Source organism: Aethina tumida, chromosome 6 (assembly GCF_024364675.1).
Source record: "Aethina tumida isolate Nest 87 chromosome 6, icAetTumi1.1, whole genome shotgun sequence".
NCBI classification, from domain to species: domain Eukaryota; kingdom Metazoa; phylum Arthropoda; class Insecta; order Coleoptera; family Nitidulidae; genus Aethina; species Aethina tumida.
In genome coordinates, this window is record NC_065440.1 from 17,089,980 (window position 1) to 17,110,160 (window position 20,181).

Genomic DNA, 20,181 nt, shown 5'->3' on the forward strand with positions numbered 1-20,181 from the left:
AATATAAAAATAATTAAAAAAAAAAATGAATTTAAACAATGAAAGGAAGAAAAATGAGGTGATAAAATATATAGATGTCTTATTCGAATTTAAAGTATATTTAAATTAGATTAAAACAAATTCAAGTATATATTTTTATTTAATACTGTCTTTAAATATACAGTGCGATTTTTCAAAAAATTGTACAAAAACTAAAAGTCCTAAAGATAAATAACGTAGGCATAGCTGGACCTCAAGCTTCCAATCACCGTTTCGACGAAAGCAAACCGGAAACCGGAAGTCCGTACAGATCATCAGAGTCGTTAAATAAATTAAGAAAAAAAAATCAGTTGAATTATACAAGACGAGAAGTAAAACATTACACGCAACATTTTTACAAGATCAATCTTAAAAACTAATAGATAATACAAAAATATTATTTTTTTGAAATATAGTTGAGATCTTATTATGTTATTTAGAACGAAAAATCGAAAGGTTTTAGTTTGAAACATCCATTTTTGTTGGAGTTAAGTTAAAATTAGTCATAATAAAATAGTATGTATGAGTTTGTTCACTGTGTATATACAAACCGACACAGAACGGTTCGAAACATGCACCTTTTTTAATCGTTAATTTTACGTATCAGATTACAACGAAAACGGAGAATTTATTGATTGTATGAATATGTTGTTGCCTTTGTATATACACAACTAATATTGTATTGCATTGTAAAGCATTATAACTTTCTAAAATCTATTAATTGCTTAATAATGTTCGATAAATACAGTTTCCGAAAACAAATTCCCGTTTAAAGTATACAACTGCACAACTGGTTTTTTTCAAATAGAAACTACGCAAATACTATCACAATTAAAACGAAAGTAATCGTCTCATACCAACGAAAATTAGGCCAAACAAATCATCGTTTTAATGATTAAAACGCATTGACTACCTTAAAATAAATTATTACACTTGGAAAACGAGCGAATCTAGTAAAAATTAAATCTTTGATATAATGTAGACTAGGTTGGTATAATGGTGTCGTTTTAATTTCTTCATTATACGTCATTAAAACCTGCAAAACAACAACGAATTAAAATCCCCGTCTATAAAAGTTTAAGGTTTATTTAACCACCTTAATATTGACTAGCATATTTCACAATTGTCCGAAGCGTGGCTCACAGGGGCGTCTCCTTGCGCCAGTGGAAGCTGTTCGTCTTCGTGCTCGGGTTGTTGCCGGAGGCGGATTTACGCAGGTTGGCGGCAGCACTGTCGAGGCCGTTCTTGACGTTCGCCACCAGGCGCAGGGCGGGCGTCAGGTTGGGCACGATGCCGTTCCTCTTTGGCTTCTGGCTGCTCATTAAAAACCGATTAGTCTCAACAATTTAAAACAATCGAATGTTCTTGCCTTGACTTGGTGTTGCCCGCCTCCGAGGCGTCCCCCTTCTTGTCCTTGCCGTAAGCGGAGTTGCTGGAGTTGCCCAGGATGATGCGCATGTGCGTGTCGCGGGCGAAGTGGGTGTCCGGCGCCTTGGCGAAGTTGTTGTGCCTGAGCACCGGCTGGTAAATGTTCATCGCACCTACAACAACAAACCAATAAACGTATAACTAATAACTAATTGTTTGTTGAAGTCTCACCGAAAATGTTGCTGGACACGTCGTGCACCGGTGAGAGAGGTGGTGATGCATAAATAGGGCTTTGTGGCTCGCTTTGGAGGGGCGACAGCAGTTTGCTGAGAGGCCTAGTTTTGCCGCCCCGTGAACACTGCTGAAGCTGCTGCGTGAAGGACATAGGCTGCAAGACATCAAGTTAACACAATACTATAACAAATTATTAAGTAGTTACTTGTGTATTTTGTGTGGTGTCTCTGGGTCTATCGCCGTGCCGGCTCGAGTGACTCGAATTGGTCAAGTTGGAGCTGGACTTCGAGTTCGAACTGTGATTGCCCAACGAAATCATCGACCTCCTCTGCTGGTCGGACCACTCGCTGGTACCAGGATAAAGTACGGCACAAGAAGGCTTAGTTTCGGCTGTTGAAGCTGTAAAACCCAAATCATACAACCCGCACAACAAATATTAGTAGCAAAACTAACCGGAAGTTATGGAGTTGGCGCTGCTGCTGGTGTGAGCTGCCTTTTGATGCGTCCTCGCATTGTAGTCCTCCAACAGTCGTACAACCCCTCGGTGACCACTCTTAGCCGCCACCCTCAACGCATTCCTGCCGCAGGCGTCGGAGTGATTGGGATCGGCACCGTGCTCCAGCAGCGCCACTACGCACAGTTCGTGGCCCTCCTGAGCCGCAATACCTAAAGCTGTGGCGCCTTGGTTGCAGGTGTGATCCGGAAGGGCTCCGTGCTCCAAAAGCATCTTAACTATGTCGCTGTGCCCTTGCCAGGAGGCCGAATGCAGGGCCGTCCTGTTCTCCAAGTCGCAGGCGTCCACCTGAGCCTTCCCGTACGTCAGCAACAGGGCCACCATCTCCGTGTGTCCTTGCCATGCTGACACGTGCAACGAGGTGCGGCCTTCCAAGTCTCTAGTCTCCACGTCAGCTCCTTGCTGGATGAAATACTTGGACATGGCGAGCCTGTTGTCCAAAGCCAGGACGTACAGAGTACTCCTGCCGTCAGCATCTTTGACGTCCACGTCAGCTCCGTGGGCTATTAAGATTTGCACGATGTCATAGTGGCCTTCCAGAGCTGCCAATCTTAACGCCGTCTTGCCATCATGTGGGCGCTACAAACCACCAATTAATATAAATTATTAAAATGAATCACAGGAAGTTAGTACCTGATTTACAGGCGCCCCGTACTTGTCGATGAACAAGTTAACTAAGTTTGTGTGTCCACCCTGGGCCGCCAGAGCTAGAGGTGCCTTGCCCTCGTTGTCGGTCTCATCAATACGAGCCCCAGCTTCCAGAAGGGCCTCACAGACGTCGTGATGGCCTTCGAAGGCGGCATAATGCAGAGGCGTCCACCCCGAGTTATCACGGTGCAACTCGTCCAACCCCCGATCCAATAATTGACGCACCACCTCCACACAACCTAATAACAACAAGTGTTACTAATTGCCGTAAAATTTATGACACAATTAAGTAATTGAGGCATTGAACAGCACTACTACCTTGTGCGGCGGCCACCGACAACACGGTCCTCCCTTCCGAGTCCATGGAGTCGATGCAGCAGCCCCAAAACAACAGCAGGGCGACAACAGGCGCGTGACCCATGCTGGCGGCCGCCCACAAGGGCGATCGGCCGCCGTGGTCGCAGTGGTCGACGTCCGCCTCGTTCTCCAGAAGCAGTTCGCAGACGTCCTTGTGGCCTTCGAAGGAGGCCACCAGGAGGGGGGTCATGCCTTCTTTGTCCTTGTGATCCACTTCGGCTCCGCGTTCCAGGAGCGTGGCCACCACGCTTGTCCCGGGAGATCTACAACATTAAAACTGATGTTGAAAAGGAACGAATTTGTTAATTGATTGGTGAAAAATGGAACCAAGGGGACTACAACGTTCAAATTAATGTTATAAAGAACCAAACTGGCCATTTTTCTGTTGAAAAATTGTATCAGGGGGTCTACGATTTACAATAACATTAACAAATACATAGATGTTAGTAAATCAACATATACAAACCTAAGATTAGCAAGATTAGAAGCATAAATGTTAAGTAGTTAATAAGGTAAATTGAGTCTAAACATAACAAAATAAAAAAAATATTTACTTTTGCTCGCCACTGTACCTTGGGGCACACAAGGCAGCGACGCTCAACGCGGTTCGACCGTCGGCGTCCGCGTGGTTGATGTCGGCGCCGTAGTCCAGCAGATGGTCGACGATCTCCGAGTGTCCCATGTAGGCGGCCGCTATCAGCGCCGTCCTGCCCTCGTGGTCCGTCAGGTTGACGTTCGACCCGTTCTGCAGCAAAATTTTGACTATCTCCTCGTGGCCGGACCAGGCGGCCGCCCTCAGCGCCGTCCTGTTCTCGGCGTCCATGCTGTCGAGCACGCAGCCGTGTTTCACCAGCAGCTCCACCACCTTGACAACCGAAAGAATTAATCATTTTGGACTGGTTTTTAGGGGTGGTTCAGTACCTCGGTGTGTCCACCCCAGGCCGCCGCCCTGAGGGGCGTCCAGCCGTCGACGTCCGCTTGGTCGGCGTTGGCGCCCGCCTCCAGTAGTACCTTGACGACCTGCGCCTGGCCGAGACGCGCCGCCACGTGCAACGCCGCCTGTCCGTGGATGTCCTGCAGGTCGAACAGCGGTTCCGGGCTTTCCTCGCTCGACGAGGACACCAAAGACATCTACGAATAAAAAATACTATTTATTGACTATTTGTTTTGAAGAAATCACTACGTTTGTTGGTGGATTTCACCTTCAAATGAACGAAGGATTTGTGTGGTGTCCGGTTAAATGATATCGAGAACTGTCACTGTGCAAATTCGTAATGTAAATAATTGTAATAGTCGCATATACCACTTTACGGCCAACTAATTCAAACAGATGATTCAATAATTGCGTGGTCGTTAAGGGACTTGAATTATTTGGCGATGACGAGTTGTAATAAACATATTTGCATAAGAAAATTAATACAATAACATTTAATTAATGATTTATTTGTAATTGTCATGTAAAAATTTAATGGAAAATTAAAAATTACGATACACTTACAACGTGACACCTTTTAAGGTATCAACAATTATACTAATTAAGTTGGATAAATGTGTACAGAATAAATTAAAATGTATGTGAATCACCCAACAAATATCATACATCTAAAAATCATATTTTTAAATGGAAAAAAATGTGACAAAATATTTTAAGATTAATTTTAAATAATTGTGGTAAACAGTTTCAAGAAATTGTTCTAAAAGAGAATTTATGAATAATTATTAAGGTGATAAATAAAATAAGATATAAAAACAGCAATAAAAGGTAAAAGAAAATTGATTTAAATGAGGATTCTGGATTGAGGTTGTTTGCCAAAATTATAAACAACATTTTAAAACTTTTATCACAACTAATAATAAATTATAAATGTAAGAATAATAAAAAATCCTATTTAGAAATTAAAAAAAGGTGACAAAAAATTGATTTAAATGAAGATTCTGGATTGAGGTGGTTTGATAAAATTATAAACAACATTTTAAAACTTTTACCACAGCTAAAAATAAACAGTAAATGGAAAATAAATAAATGGAAACAATTAAGAAATCTAATAAGAATTAATTTCTGTATGGAAAAATTATGATTTATTGAGTGTACAAAACCTGTAAACAAAAAACCATCCGGTGTTTCGCCACAATTCGTTGTGTGCAAAGCAACATACACTTAAAATATGACTTTACGACTTTTTCACTTGCACACACCACGATTGCAAGAGGAAGTGCATTGACTGAGACGTGTAAACACACAAGTAAAACAAAATAATGTACCGAGAGCACACTTAAAGTGTTTCGACGTCGGAAAATTATTTATAATTATAATAAATGGCGATGGGTCGCATTCGGTCACCTGAAATAACACGTCTGGAATTTTATTTATGGACTTGGGAGTGCAGGAACTGGAACAATATTCGGTGACGTAACGAAAGAACCAACATTGATTTTACATAACCGAAACGAATTAGTGGGAACTCACTTGACTCTCGTATTCGCAGCCGTCGGCGTCCACCTGTTCGACGGCCCCAGCTTCGAGCAGCAGCTTCAGCACCTTCTGATCGGTGGGCAGGAACGCTCCGAAGTTGATGCCGGACATCTCGTTGCCCTCAAGCAGGCACTCCTCCACGTGGGCGCCGCTGAAGATCAGCCACAGCACCGTCAACGTGTGCACGTCGAATCCCTGACTTTTGGCGGCGTTGTCCAAGTTGTTGGACGCGGTGCTGGCGTTCAGGTCGTTCGGCACGCTGTCCAAGTTGATGGGCGTGCTCTTGTGCGTCAGATCCGACATCTTGTGCAGCTGATCCAGATTGGTGGGTTGTTTGTCTTCCACATCGGGCACGTCGTTGTCGTTCGGGCCGCAGGCGTTCTGCTCATCCGGTGGTTGGGTTGGTGGTGGTTCTTTCTTTTTGATTTTGTTCACCGAGGCGTATATTGGGTCCTTTTCGGACGTGGGACTTTTCAGGATGACGTTCACGTCGTTCTTTTCCGAGTCGAGGTTGTTTTGGCTTGTTTCGGTTTCTATGAAGCTGGTGTCTAGCTGCAGGTTTTCGAGTTCGAAATTCAGGTCTTTCTCGTAGTGTTTGGTTAGTTCTTGTAAGGCTTTTAGGTCTGCGTAGATTTCGGTCGATGATTTTTCCAGTGAGTCTGTGCCTGAAAATTAAGAATAAACTTGTTAAACGTCTATTTTTGTCTAAATAAGAATTTTCTGATAATTTGTACATAAAAATCAATTTTCAGATAATAATGTAAGTAAAAGTTATAAAAGTTCTTCTAAAAAAATCTTCGTAACTAAACTATAAGTAATAAGATTTTTATTTCTAGATTGTGACAAAGTGACAAAAAACTGTCTTAAAAGTGAATTTACCTTCCTGTTATTTCATTTAAACTATAAATAATTAGAGTAAGTGAGGAAATAATAAAAGTTACATTTTATAATTAGGGAAAAAAAAATAATAAGATCCCAATTTCTGGATTGAACAAACGTGGTAAAAAGTGATAAGAATTTGTTTTAGAAGACAATTCAGGTTTGTGTTGTTTGTTTAAGCTTTAAATAATTATTTATTACAGTATGTGAAGAATTAATAATAAAAAATCTATTTTAAAATTAAAGAAACAAAAAATAAAAAGATCCCAATTTCTGGATTGAGCAAATGTGACAAAAAGTGATAAGAAATTGTTTTAGAAGAGTATTCAGGTTTGTATTTGTTTGTTTGAACTATAAATAATTATTTATTACAGTAAGTGAAGAAATAATAATAAAAATTAAATTTTTAAATTGAAGATTTCAATTTCCATATTGAACAAATGAGGTAAAAGGGTGATAAAAAATTGTTTTAATAGAGAATTCACGTTTCATGTTAGTAAGTAAAGAAATAATAATAAAAATACAGTTTTTAAATTGAAGATTCCAATTTCTAGATTGAACAAACGCAAAAATGACAAGAAATTGCTTTAAAAGAGGACTCAGGTTTATGTTAATTGTTTAAACTACAACAATTATTATAATTATAGTAAATGAAGACAAACAATAAATAACCTATTACCATAAAAATTATAAATTTAAAAAATGCATTCCTCTTGAATAACTTACGTGACATTCATTAATAATTGTAATTATCATTGTCTTCCTTATAAGTAAATGCAACACGATATCAACCACTAATATGCAGAATCACACAGGATAAAGTTACATTATTATTAATAAATAACACTTGTATTAAACTCAACAGTTTCATCTTTGATGTTTCGAACCCACACACTCAAACAAAGGACACGCAAAGATTATACAACGACAGTACTTTATGATTTACCAACTAATCCCCCATAAGAAATGTGTGAGTGAATAAATATAGCGTAGCAAAATTATGTTACTAGAGTAAACACAGTCTTGGCTCCAGCGACAAACATTAAATCATAAATAACACAAAACTTACCCAGCGTATTGGAATTTTTGCTCTCCTGCGTCAACTTGTACAAGGTGGGACACTTGGGCGACGGCTTCTCCGCCAGGAACTGCTCCATTCTGGTCAAATGGAAGGCGTAGTCGTAGATCTCCTGGTTGTTCAGCAGTTTGGCGTGCAACGTGTAGTACATAGCCAGAATGCAGTGTCCGTAGAAGATGTTGCACAGGAACTTCTGCGTGCAGTGCTTGATGTCCAACAACCAGTCGGCGAAGCTGTGATGAAACAACCGAATAATCCCGCTCTTGGACACCACGATAACCCTCTTGAGCAACCCGAAACGCTTCTTGAAATCCTCGTGGGTGATCTTGGGGTTGTAGACTTTGATGATGTCGTGCAGCAGGGACTCGTTGAGGGCGCATTTGGCGGCCAGGATGACGTTCAACAACGGTTGCACCTTTGCAAACTGTCGGCGATTGAACAACCTCTGGCACAGCCACAGGTACAACCCGTTCAAAGTGCCCGGAATCTCCCTGACCTCCCTCAACACTATAAAACTGTCCGAGACCCCGTCCAGCACCTTCTCCAAGTACAGGAAGCAACCGTTACTCTTAATGTGAAGCTGGTTCAGCATCTCCGCCGTGTCCCTCGAAATGTGCTGGCGCAGGCTGTTCTCCTCGTCTAGCCTGGCCAGGATGTACTGCTGGACGTCCCTGACAACTTGGGACTTGCGCAGGTCGTCCAGACTGAGCTTCCTGAAGCCGGTGAACATTTTGGCGATGCTTTTCGATTGTTTTTTGGCCGTGCACACTAGGAGCAACCACTGAGGTAGGAGGTGGTGATGGTTGGCTAAGAGTTCAGCAATCGTCTTGCTCTGCGACGACCTTTCCCTGGGTTTGGACCTGGTTAGGGTCGAATTGGAGTACACGAAGGAGTGCTCATCGATGGAGTCGATGAGGATGAAAAGGCTTTGCTTGGGTGGGTCGATTTCCAGCAACGGAAACAAGAGGGCACGCTTCAGACAGTCGTCGGGGTTTAGCTCAATGTTCTTGGCCCGCAGGGCGATCTGTATTTCGGGGTCGAGCTTAAGCTTCTCCAAGTAGGCGTCTGCTATGGTGGTCCTGGGGTTCACCGGCAGGTTCTGCATCACCGAGGCATTGTCGCTCTTTTTGGACTCCAAAGTGGGGGACAGCAACTGCTCGGCGTTGACGTTGCTGTACAGACTCTCCTGCACACAATTCTCAGACAAGTTGCCCTCATAGGAAATATTCTTGGGCTCATCGGTCTTGGGGGACGTGACCTCGCTCCTGGCCGTGTTTTGGGCCAGCTTCCTCCTGATGCTCCTCTCCTTGTGGCTCTCCGTGCTGTGGTTGAGGATCTGGGTGACCAAAGACCTCACGAACTCGCTCAGAGACAGACTCTTCTCGTTGTGGCCCTGCAGGAAGTGGTAGCACAACAGTCGGCGATTGAGGGCCCGTTGCTGGCGCCCACTGGGCCCGGTGCTGGGCCACGCCAGTTCGGAGCAAAACGTGGTTTTGCCACAGCCCGAGCCGCCCAACAGCAAGACGCCGCAGGTCTTGGATATCGTCCTCTGGTCCAGACAGTGCGACAGCTTCTGGAACGCCCAGTCCCTGCAGTAGAACTTCTTCTTGTCGTCGCTCGAGGTCATCTTCATCGAATCAACGTTTGTATAAAACTAATATTCATTCATATCACAAGTGGACGTTTTATTATTGCCTACAGTCTCCTTTATGTGCTCAGTTATAAGTCCAAACTACATCGTCTTTGTTGTTGGTATTTCAGTTTGGGTTGGTGCCATTTTTCGGTGGGTTTCTGTGTAATCTGCAACGAGGAATGAATTATTAAAATCACTCATTACCCAAACCAAAGTTTCGTTGTTTTAAAAATAGATTTGCAATATTCATGGGTGGATAAGATTGTTTTTTTGTAGCTCCGTCGTATAATTGAGTATTTTACGTCCTCACGTAACGATTTTTGTCCCATTTTCACCTAATATCAAAATTAAAATCTATAAATAGACCCAACACAAAGGAAGGATCGAACCGAATCAATTTAAGTGTCTTCTAGGGCACGACGTTCACTTACGAAACTATTTTATAAATTTAAATTACCTTAATTACGAACCACTTTGCACTAGACCTAAGAATATTACAACCAGTTTTTTGAGTCATTAAAATTACAGCAAGATTTCACGTCACTTTGTTTCGATGTGGTGACAAAACACACGTGTTTTAATCCGATGTAATTCTAAAAGCGACGCAAACATCAGTGTTCAACACATGTCTTTAAAAAGTGTGAACCTACACAATGCAAAATATGATTAAATTTCACGATTGCAATGTACGCAATGGGCGGATGTGTCAGAGGAAATTCTAAAAAATTATGATAACTGTGTTATTTTATTAAATTAAATATTTAAACATTTTACAATTTGATTTACTACATTAAAAGATTATTTAAATCTTAAATAAATAAAATAAAAATAATTATATATTAATAAAGACTCCAGTAAATAATAAATATTTAAACATTTTACAATTATTATTTACTGGAGTCTTTATTAATATATAATTATTTTTATTTAATTTATTTAAGCTTTAAATAATCTTTTAATGTAGTAAATCAAGAAAAGTAACAAAAATTCTTTTTTCTACATTGAACAAATATAGTAAAAAATGATAAGAAATTATCCTAAAAGAGAATTGTTTAATCTATAAATAATTATTTATTACAGTAAGTGAAGAATTAATAAGAAAAATTCAATTTTAAAACTAAAAAACAAAAAATAATAATATTCCAATTTCTGGATTACCAAACGTGGTAAAAAGTGACAAGAAATTGTTCTAGAAGAGAATTCAGGTTTGTTTATTTAAACTATAAATAATTGTTTATTACAGTAAGTGAAGAAATAATAATAAAAATTCAATTTTAAAATTAAAGAAACAAAAAATAATAAAATCCCAATTACTGGATTGAACAAATGTAGTAAAAAGAGATAATAAATTGTTCTAAAAGAGAATTCAGGTTTGTGTTTGTTTGTTTAAACTATAAATAATTATTTATTACAGTAAGTGAATAATTAATAAGAAAAATTCAATTTTAAAATTAAAGAAAAAAAATAATAATATCCCAATTTCTAGATTGGACAAACGTGGTAAAAAATGACAAAAAATTATTTTAAAACAAAATTATGGTTTGAGTTTGTTTGTTTAAACAATAAATGTTAATTTATTGTAGAAAATGAAGAAATTAAATTAAAAATTCTATTTAAAATGAAGGAAACAAAAAATAAATTATTTTTAAACATAATCTATATTTATAAACCAGTTAATAATAGGTCGTATTACATTCGGAAGTCGCAAAAGAACATAAAATACGAGGTGTTTCTAATTATAAGTCACCCACCGCAATTACGTGACACGACTAATAATTTCCATAGCATAAAATAATAAAAATTTTAACTGCTGTATTTAATTATCATCTACATCAATTAGAACGTCAAAAACTATTTTTCCCAATTTACATTAAAATAGTTATTGGTTCCAGTTAGTACTTATTTCAATGTCACACTTCCTAAATAAACAGTAATAAATATTCTAATCAATTTCATAAGTTATTGAATATGCATTCGGCATTTACAAATAAATTATCTCTTCAGTTGCTCAAGTACAATGTTCTTTCACTTCCTCCACACTCCTATGTTATATAAAAAAAATATTAATAAACTTGTTCAACAATTTGTTAAACGTTGTGCAGACTTTAATTATTCCATTATAATGAACGTAAAATTAATATTACTGTAAATTGTGTGTTTTTATTGTTGTTTTAATTAATTTTTGTCATAAATTTCCAACAGATGTTTCTTAAATCCTGTTAGATTATTTTTTCACAAATTATCAATTTGTTATATTATAAATATTTGCATAATTTACTTGTTATTAATAGAACACAATCATTAAGTAAACTTGAAGATTATTTATAACTTTCGAGTGTAACACTTAACACCTTATAACTTACACCTCTTTAAAATTAGACACAGAAATAGAAATAGTTGTTCCTTCAATTTCCTTAAAATTGTTATTGGTAATTTTTGAAGTGCACGTTTTATCATCAGCACCAGCGTTAAACTAGTTTATTCGCCGCATGTTACAGTACAAATATTCCTAACACACTTAAATGGTTTTACGTCCTCATTAAATTTTATTAAACACTTAAGCTCGAGCGTTTGTTTCTTACGAATAATGGACTGCAAAACCTCAACACGAATTAATATTAAATAAATCCTTCACAATACTATAAAAATGTAACAAACAATTTACTTAATAAACATAAAATTAATGGTAATGATTAAATGTTACGTCAGGGCGAAATTGAATTGTTATTTTAATTGACTTTTGTAATCATTTTTAACAGATGTTTCTTAAATCCAACAAGACTAATTTTAGTCTGTGGGATAAGATATGTCAATATGCCAATAAAAATAATCCACAAGGTGTTCCTAAAATAGTTACTTAAAATTTGGGAGCACTAATCAAGAAAATCTCCTAAAGATCCCCCTGAAAAATTTACGAACCCCTAAATTTAAATTTCAAAAATTGTTTTTGCTCATATTTCTGTAACTATTGGTCCAATCGTGCTCAAATTTGATATGTATTATCTTAAAATATGTAGCTACTATAAAATGTAATAAACTTTTTCCATAACTAAACAGTGACGTACATTCTAAGGGATTATCGTCTTTATTTGGCTCTATTTTCTACGCCACTAAATATTTTTTAAAACCATTCAGTTTTTAATATTCTTTGCATAATTTACAAGAACAGAGTATTCTTGATTAATTTTGATTATCACAGACGTTTTTGGGCTATTTAATTTTTGAATGTTTGAAGAAAAGTAAAGTGAAACTTAAATCTGAAATATCCCAAAAATGGCTGTGATAATCAAAATTAATCAAGAGCATTTTTGCCACTGTGCCAATATGAAAAAGTTTATTCCCAAATTTAGACACGATTGGACCAAAGGTTACAGAAATATGAGTAAGAAACAATTTTTACGTTTAACTTTAGGGGATTGTATTTTTTTTTGGAAAAAGATTATGTAAAACATTTAAATTTTTCACATTATTGGATGTGTTTTAACAGCTCCCATATTTTACAAACACCTTGTTAAAATTAGACAGTAATAAAATATTCAAAACACGCAAATTAAGTGAACTTAGATGTTCGAGTTTGGGAGAAACTAAGAGTTTTGTAAACGTGAAAGTTATTTATAACTTTTGTAACATAATTGATCCCACTTTAAGACGTGTGTAATACTGAACACTTTCTTACAACTTAACAAGTTTTTAAGGCTGAAAACTGTGACCCAAACTGTTATTGATAATTTTTGTTGTTGTTTATTTGTCATAAATCTCAGCCAGAATGTTCCTAACACACTTAAACACTTTTACGCCCCCCATTAAACTCAATAATTAAACACCAAAGTTTGAGCCACAATATCCAACAATAAAAAAACAACAACAACAAAAACATTAAAAAACAAAACAAACCGATTGATCAGTCCATTCAGCATCCAGCACCCAAAACACTCGGTCTCGGCCCATTAAATCAATTAAAGAAACTAAAAACTAGAACGAGCCTTACTTCATCAAGCAGCCAGCCGAATTAATTAATTTTTTTTAAGGTCAACCATGAGTCATGAGTCGGAAGAACGGTGCGAAAATTAGAAAACGGGCATGAAATATGTATACACAAAATAAATCGAAACGTTCACGCTTCACGTATCGTCGCTGTGTCGGCGACCCGTGAACCAGATCCGGAGATCTTGGGGGATTAATCCCAACGCAAATTAATCGCCACCAAGCTGCGGGGTGTCGGGCAAAGTGGGAACGCGGAAGTGCGTTTTTTTTAAACGTACGATTAGATAATTGTCGCGTAACCGTTCGCAATCGGGGCTATAAACAAATGGGACTCGTCTAAAAATAATATCGGGAGATGCACACACACACACACACACATAGACGGTCTAAATAACACCCACATCATAAACGGCCGATTCGGATGCTGATTGTCGGCGTCGCGCTAACTGGGAGGACTCACCTGCGCATCGTCGACACTGAACGATTTCGGACCGCACGGCACACCGATTAGCACGCGGATTAGTTAAGAATTCCGATTTATTTGCGATGAATTCATCGGTTTTTTGGTTATGGCCACAATCGGTTGTCAAATCGGTCGGTTGACTGGATGCGCGCCAGATGGCGCTCGGTCTATTGATGCATCCGCACTGTAGACAAACAAAACTATAGATTGACTAATCTTGTTTGATGTTGGAGTTAAACTATTTTGTAAGTTCAATAAAACTATTTATTTTTACAATTTAGTATGCATTTATAATGGCTAAAATGTTACAGAGTTTTGATCAGAGAAACGTAATAAAAAAAGTTCTGAATAATAAAATTAGATTTTATAATTAATTATTTTTATATAAATCAAAAAAATAGAGGAAAAACAATTTATATAATAACAACAAACAATTTATATAATAATAATAATAATAATTTAATTGAAAAGAAAAAATTGGTAAAAAAAAATATTTTTATTGACAGAGAGAAATAATATAAAATATAATTTTATAAAAAAAGAATTTAAATAATATTTTCATATTTATTTCTGAAAAGTATCTAAAAAAATATATTTTGGAATCCTTTATAATTTAATTAAAAACATATATTTTTATTATTTTATTAGATACAAATTCCGGTTTGGTAATGTTAGATACAAATTCCGGTTTAGTAATGCTATTCATTACTATCGAATCCGGAAATGCAGTTCGATCTACTTTTATCATTGTCTATGGTTGTGAAGCGCTACATTTAAATTCCCCAACTTTAACTAATTAGTTACCCATGGTCACGGCAAAACAAATTGATCGACCATAACAATGCGAAAAATGACGCGACGTCACCGATGACACTTTCGAAAACCCGAATCAAAATTGAACAGTGAAACGGATAAGGCGGTGAAAGAAATGCGGCCGTACCGTACTACCGACGACTATTGAAAATAATGGCATGCGGACACGGATTTAAAATCGAAGCGACCAAGAATTGTTTCGATTGCCGTAAGTCCAATTTCATAAAGTTAATTTTGTTTGTTGCTGTTAATTTTAATTAACGCCGGATTAGATTTAAGCCGACAGTGACATCTGTTGAACGGTAGTGAACCTTCCAATCGTTTGGGGTCCGCACATGGAAACCTGTAAGCTTTGCGGTGCAAGTTTTCGGTTGCGTTCTTAGAAGACGCCCTAATTAAAAATATTTTTATTTTTTAAATTATTCATTGTTTATTTATTAATTAATTAATAACTGAGAAATTTATAAATCGCTTTTAAAAACTATTACTGAGTTATATTAATAATAATGTAATAAATGTAAGAAATTAGAAAAAAAAAAACAAGAAAATGTTATTTTATTTTATTTTATTTAAATTTATTGAATATTTTGAAAAGAAAATTAAATTACTTAAGTTTATTAAATATTTTGAAAGGAAAATTAAATTAATTGGATTCATAAATAAAATAGTTTTTGTAATAGATTATCCTAGGTATAAAAATACCTAGAATAAAAATACTCATTTACTTAATCCATCTAATTCACAAGCGCCATTTCATATTTTATACCTGTTTTGAATTTAAATTCAATAAATTGCATTTTGCAATGAATATTATGCACAAGTGTCTGACAACTGCAGCAAGAACAACATTTACCAAATAATCATGTCAGGACAAGAAGTTTCTACCTTCGGAACCAAACGTGAGCATTCTGGTGATGATGAAACCTGGAATTTCAAAGTACCAACCTTCAACAAGGAGATTATAACTAAAAATCCAATGGAGGAGTCTAAAAGAGTGAAAGTTCTTCTCCAGAAGTTTAATTCTGTTAGGAGGGAACGAAGAAGTATGATAAGCGGACCAGTGGCAGCAAAACATGTAGTACCAAGTATATTATCATATAATATGAATGATACGTATACTTGTTATGAGGAAGATGATGTTGAAATTCCGACTATTCCGACAAATTCTTCGAAATTTGTTATATATGAAGATTAGAACGTTGATGATGGCGAGGTACCACCTTGAGGTTGATGGTAAATCTGAAAAGACTCAAACCCGTCTATTTGTTTGAAGATTCTTTACACCGAGACCTTCCACAACCTGTAACGGAAAGGTTGTACCGTAGTACCATCTACAATTTCAATGAATTAAAAGCAATATTGTAAAAAGTTATATGACTAATATATATATATATATATTTATATAGTAAATAATAAATAATTTGTGTCAAGAATTTTTGTTGTATTATTACAAACTGGTACTGTCAATATTATCACATATTACCACAATATTATGAATATTTATAGAAACTTCAAATGACTCTGTACCATGTGCAAAGAAAAGCCCGAAAAAAGTTAGAATCTCCAAGATCCGACCTTCGATACGTAAAGAAGGCTTCACAAATTGCAAGAGCTCAACCACCTTTTGTAAATCGGTGGCCTGTTGCGCAGATGTATGTAAACTTGTTTGTTAATGCCTCGTAGTTATGTTCTGTGCGTTAATTCCAGTCGAAAAGCTCCAATTCCTGTTCGAACTTAACGGAACCGAAGCGGTTGCCTTGGCCTCTACCCAGAGAGACCGCCAACTTCTATAACCGGAATCACGCACGACCCAACGTCTTTGACAAGTACCCTGATTAAAGTTTAATTTAATTAAGTTTTGACCAACTTTTGTTTTTAGTTGTTGTACTAGGTATGATAAGGATTGTTCCTGTAACGAATTGGTTGATTGTTGCCCCATGAAGTGCAAGAAAATACCAAAACGTCCAATTCTACTTGAGGTACCGTGCGACCTCCCAATTTACCCTGATCAAGGCTGTTACCCCAACACGTCCGCAATTGCACCGGATTGTTGTAGCTGTTGTGGTGCACAACTTTGTCCTGTAACGGTTTGTCGGGAAGCTTGTTGTCAAACGAAATGTCCTCCAAAACCATGTCCACCTCCAAGAGGTACTTTAATAATTATTCAATGTGGACAAGGTTTATATTTTATTATTATAGGATGTTGTCCAAGTAAACCGACGTGCAAGCCACGAAAATGCAAAAGCCCCAACACCTCCAAAGTATGTCCAGCCATAGACGCTTGCTGCCAATGTTGCCCTCCAACTCCATGCCGTACCGAAAGGGCCACCTCCTGCCGACAAATCGAAACGTGCAGCTGCAAACCGGAACCCTGCTGCCACGAACAACCCGAACCCCGATGCTGTTGCGTCTCCGGAAACTTCCCGGCCCAACACAAGCTCTGCACCGTCCCCGCGGCCGAGCTAAAACCCGACCCAAAGTAAACCCAACACCGCGTCAAAATCCAAAAACCTAACGCCACAACTCCTCAGGCCCTGCCCCCCGCGAACCTGCCACGAATCGCTGTGCGAGCCGTGCGGCCTCATGACCCCCGACGAGGTGCGCCTCAAGATGGAGTGTCTGGCGCGGCAGAACGCCATCGTCCAGGAACGGGACTGTCGCAAAGACAGGAACAAGGGCTGCGGACCGCCGGCCTGCTGTTGCAGCTCGTGCATCGACCGCTGTCCCTGCGGCCCCTGCTGCAAGTGCAAGCCGTGCCTCTACTCGGTGCCGCGTTGCATCAGGTGCAAGCAGAAGGTACAATTTGTTGATATAGATGGGATGCCAAAATTCGGTAAGCGCTCGAAACATAGACCTGCGACTTAATAACTCAATGTACATGTGTAATATTTGCTGCTTGAATTTCAGAATAACACTTACAATATTTACAGTCTTCGGATGATTTCGAAAGGTGCGTTGATTTATTACGTCTATACTTCGAGCGTTCACATTTCACTTAAAACTGTTTGGAGTCTTACGAAGGGGTTTGTTTTAGGTGTACGCAGCTGAGAAGATCCTGATGGGTGGTGGGGTCTACCACAACAATTGTTTCACTTGCAGCTGCTGCAACAAACAATTGGACGCCCTGAACGTCCACGAAGGTTGTGGAGAAGTATTTTGTAAACGTAAGCCTTCCTTGTCTTTCTTTTTAAATTTTATATTTTTGTTTTTGTCATTTTTCAGAATGTTATTCAAACTTTTTTGGTGTCAAGTATTATGGTTTTGGTGCTGGTCCATCCATGTAAATGTATTGTGTCTGTATTTTTCTAATAAAATTGTTACGCAATTCATATTTGTTTTATTTTATTTTTTCTTTGCCAACCAATGATAAATATAAGTAAGAGATAAAATCTCTTTTCCTCTCTTCTCTTTCTCTTCTCTTCCCTTCTCCTCTTTCCTCTTCTCTTTTGTCTACACTTCCTACCTCTTTTCTTTTCTTCCTTCCTCTTCTCTACTTTTCTCTTCTCTTTTGTCTACTCTTCCTACCTCTTCTCTTCTCTTCCTTCCTCTTCTCTACTCTTCCTTCCTCTTCTCTTCTCTTCCTTCCTCTTGTCATCTCTTCATTCATCTTCCTTTCTCTTCCTTCCTCTTCCTTTCTCTTCCTATCTCTTCCTTCCTCTTCTCATCTTTTCATTCCTCTTCTCCTCCTTCCTCTTCCTTTTTCTTCTCTTCTTGTCTTTTCTCCTCTAAAAAATTTTTTTACAGTTATGTAGTTCTGGAAATGACGCAGACAAATTTAATTTAAAACCCTCGTTGACACACGCCCTTATTTTAATAAAATCTATATTTATTACAAATTAACCGCAGCAAAATCACAGTCAAAACCAAAACACCATCTGCCCTTTCAGCAATTTAATCTTAACATATTTTAAATTAAATTTTCCATAACTAAAAGGTTTATATTAGATGTTTGGCACGAGCTTATTGTCCCATAATGCCTTTTTATTTTATTGTTTTGCCGAATCCATTCACCAATTGGACGCGGTGTCCTCCCCTTTCTCACCCCTTCGGCGTCCAAATAAAAAACGTATCATCCACACATTTAGTGAATTTGTTACGGTGTGATCTGCCGTAATAGTTTAACGACTGTGTTGTTATTGAAACTCGAATATAATCTGTTTAGGGGGGTGGTTTTTCAATAAATTTTTTCCTTAACTCTCTGGTGGAAGTTTGAGTAGTTGGACCAATTAATAGTTACAAAGTTTGGGCCGTAAATTTTTAAAGCACTATAACAATTTTATTTTGCCCCGACAAATAAAACCATCGTTAAACCACCGACCACCCCCGTAAACGCGGAAAACAAACGGAACGGCGCCGAAACAAAGGCACGCCGTCTCTCCTATTTAATTGCGGATGCTGTTAATTAATACGGCGATAATAAAACTATGAGCTGGGCGAAATGGGCGGGGGGCGGCTCGAGGGTGAGACCGTTGAGGGGGGTGGGCGAGGGCCGGCGGAAAGGCGGTTGGCGAAAGGCCGCCTCGCCGATGAAATGCATTTAAACCTTGCGGCTCGCTTTTTACCCGGCCATAATATCCAATATAATATACATCAACCGCAGAAGCTGAAAGATTAATATCATAGTAAGGCGCGCTCTCGCGTGGCTGTGTGCCAACAAGGCGAGACGCCGCCGCCGTGCGGCAGCGAGCGGGGCGGCCGTGATGTTCTACGACAGTGTGTTGTGCTGGAGAGGATGAAAGTATTAACTTGTTCCAAGAAGAATAAATATATTGTCTTTTTACATTTTTTTCTAGATATTAATGATGATCAGTCAAAAGAAAAAGTCAATAATGAAGATAAAATTGAAGACATTTAAATGTTCTTTCAGTCCAAGTTTTCTTTCTGAAATGATTTATGATACTAATCATAATTTTGAAGAATTCAGAAAGATAATTACCCCGTTCCAGATGTGACTGGAAAGCATTATATCAGAGTTAACATTATAAATATAAAGAAGAAAATGTTTGTAAGAAGAACATCAATAAGACTTCATTACATTTAAGAATAAAGAGTCTTCACTAAAAATGGCAAAGGAAACAATCTTAAACTTAACCTGCATCAGTCATAAGAAGAAGTCATTAATGAAGATTAATTTGAAGATATTTAAAGGTTGTCTCAGTCAAAGTTTCAATACTGCAATAATTTATTATTCTTATCATAATTTTGAAGAGTACATAAAGATAATTACCCAGATCCAGATGTGACTAAAAATCTTTATAACAGAGTTAACATTATAAATATGAAGAAGATAATGTTTGTAAGAAGAACATCAACAAGACTTCACTACATTTAAGAATAAAGAGTTAAGCAATTCCTCACTGAAATGGCAAAGGAAACAATCTTAAACTTAACCTGCATCAGTCATAAGAAGAAGTCATTAATGAAGATAAAATTGAAGATATTTAAAGGTTTTCTCAGTCCAAGTTTTCTTAATGAAATGATTTATTATTCTGATTATAATTTTGAAGAGTTTATAAAGACAATTACCCAGTTCTACATGTGACTAAAAAGCTTTATAACAGACTTAACATTATAAATAAGAAGAAGAGAATGTTTGTAATAAGATCATCAACAAGACTTCACTACATTTAATAATAAGGAGTTAAACAATTATTCACTGATATGGCAAAGGAAACAATCTCAAACTTAATCTGCATCAGTCATAAGAGAAAGTCAATAA

The 20,181-nt window shown here is 37.6% G+C and overlaps 2 protein-coding genes across 9 annotated transcripts; one reads left to right on the forward strand and one right to left on the reverse strand.

Annotated features, from left to right (window-relative positions):
- Window positions 1-120: 120 nt before the first annotated feature.
- Window positions 121-13,762, reverse strand: LOC109605198 (ankyrin repeat domain-containing protein 50). Of its 5 annotated transcripts, none has more exons than XM_049968361.1 (12): window positions 13,647-13,762; window positions 7,561-9,369; window positions 5,607-6,277; window positions 4,061-4,270; window positions 3,712-4,004; window positions 3,101-3,402; window positions 2,768-3,021; window positions 2,074-2,713; window positions 1,826-2,019; window positions 1,618-1,774; window positions 1,115-1,559; window positions 121-1,054 (listed from the first exon to the last, which is right to left on the reverse strand). In XM_049968361.1, exons 2-11 carry the CDS (start codon window positions 9,200-9,202, stop codon window positions 1,357-1,359), a joined length of 4,566 nt encoding a protein of 1,521 aa, XP_049824318.1. In that variant the 5' UTR covers window positions 9,203-9,369; window positions 13,647-13,762; the 3' UTR covers window positions 121-1,054; window positions 1,115-1,356. The 5 variants fall into 5 exon arrangements, with proteins under 5 accessions (XP_049824318.1, XP_049824317.1, XP_049824316.1 ...); XM_049968360.1 differs by having other exon boundaries at window positions 3,098-3,402; XM_049968359.1 differs by having other exon boundaries at window positions 3,694-4,004.
- Window positions 13,763-14,501: 739 nt separating this feature from the next.
- Window positions 14,502-17,789, forward strand: LOC109605196 (keratin-associated protein 9-1). Of its 4 annotated transcripts, none has more exons than XR_007548264.1 (8): window positions 14,502-14,670; window positions 15,969-16,114; window positions 16,170-16,288; window positions 16,342-16,610; window positions 16,662-16,941; window positions 16,994-17,295; window positions 17,497-17,626; window positions 17,685-17,789. XR_007548264.1 is itself a non-coding variant. In XM_020021763.2 (8 exons), the coding sequence occupies exons 1-8, from the start codon at window positions 14,616-14,618 to the stop codon at window positions 17,744-17,746; spliced, it is 1,326 nt and encodes a 441-aa protein (XP_019877322.2). In that variant the 5' UTR covers window positions 14,502-14,615; the 3' UTR covers window positions 17,747-17,789. The 4 variants fall into 4 exon arrangements, 3 of the variants coding, with proteins under 3 accessions (XP_019877322.2, XP_049824473.1, XP_049824472.1); XM_020021763.2 differs by having other exon boundaries at window positions 16,994-17,258; XM_049968516.1 differs by lacking the exon at window positions 17,685-17,789 and adding an exon at window positions 17,370-17,412 and having other exon boundaries at window positions 17,497-17,620.
- Window positions 17,790-20,181: the final 2,392 nt, after the last annotated feature.

Coding starts and splice junctions, on each gene's coding strand:
- LOC109605198 (XM_049968357.1), bottom strand. CDS start 9,202: ATGAAGATGACCTCGAGCGACGACAAGAAGAAGTTCTACTGCAGGGAC. Junction 3,403..3,693: donor AGGTACAGTGGCGAGCAAAA/GTAAATATTTTT, acceptor TTAATGTTGTAG/ATCTCCCGGGACAAGCGTGG. Junction 2,020..2,073: donor CGCCAACTCCATAACTTCCG/GTTAGTTTTGCT, acceptor TGGGTTTTACAG/CTTCAACAGCCGAAACTAAG.
- LOC109605196 (XM_020021763.2), top strand. CDS start 14,616: ATGGCATGCGGACACGGATTTAAAATCGAAGCGACCAAGAATTGTTTC. Junction 16,289..16,341: donor CGACCCAACGTCTTTGACAA/GTACCCTGATTA, acceptor TTTTGTTTTTAG/TTGTTGTACTAGGTATGATA. Junction 17,259..17,496: donor GCATCAGGTGCAAGCAGAAG/GTACAATTTGTT, acceptor GGTTTGTTTTAG/GTGTACGCAGCTGAGAAGAT.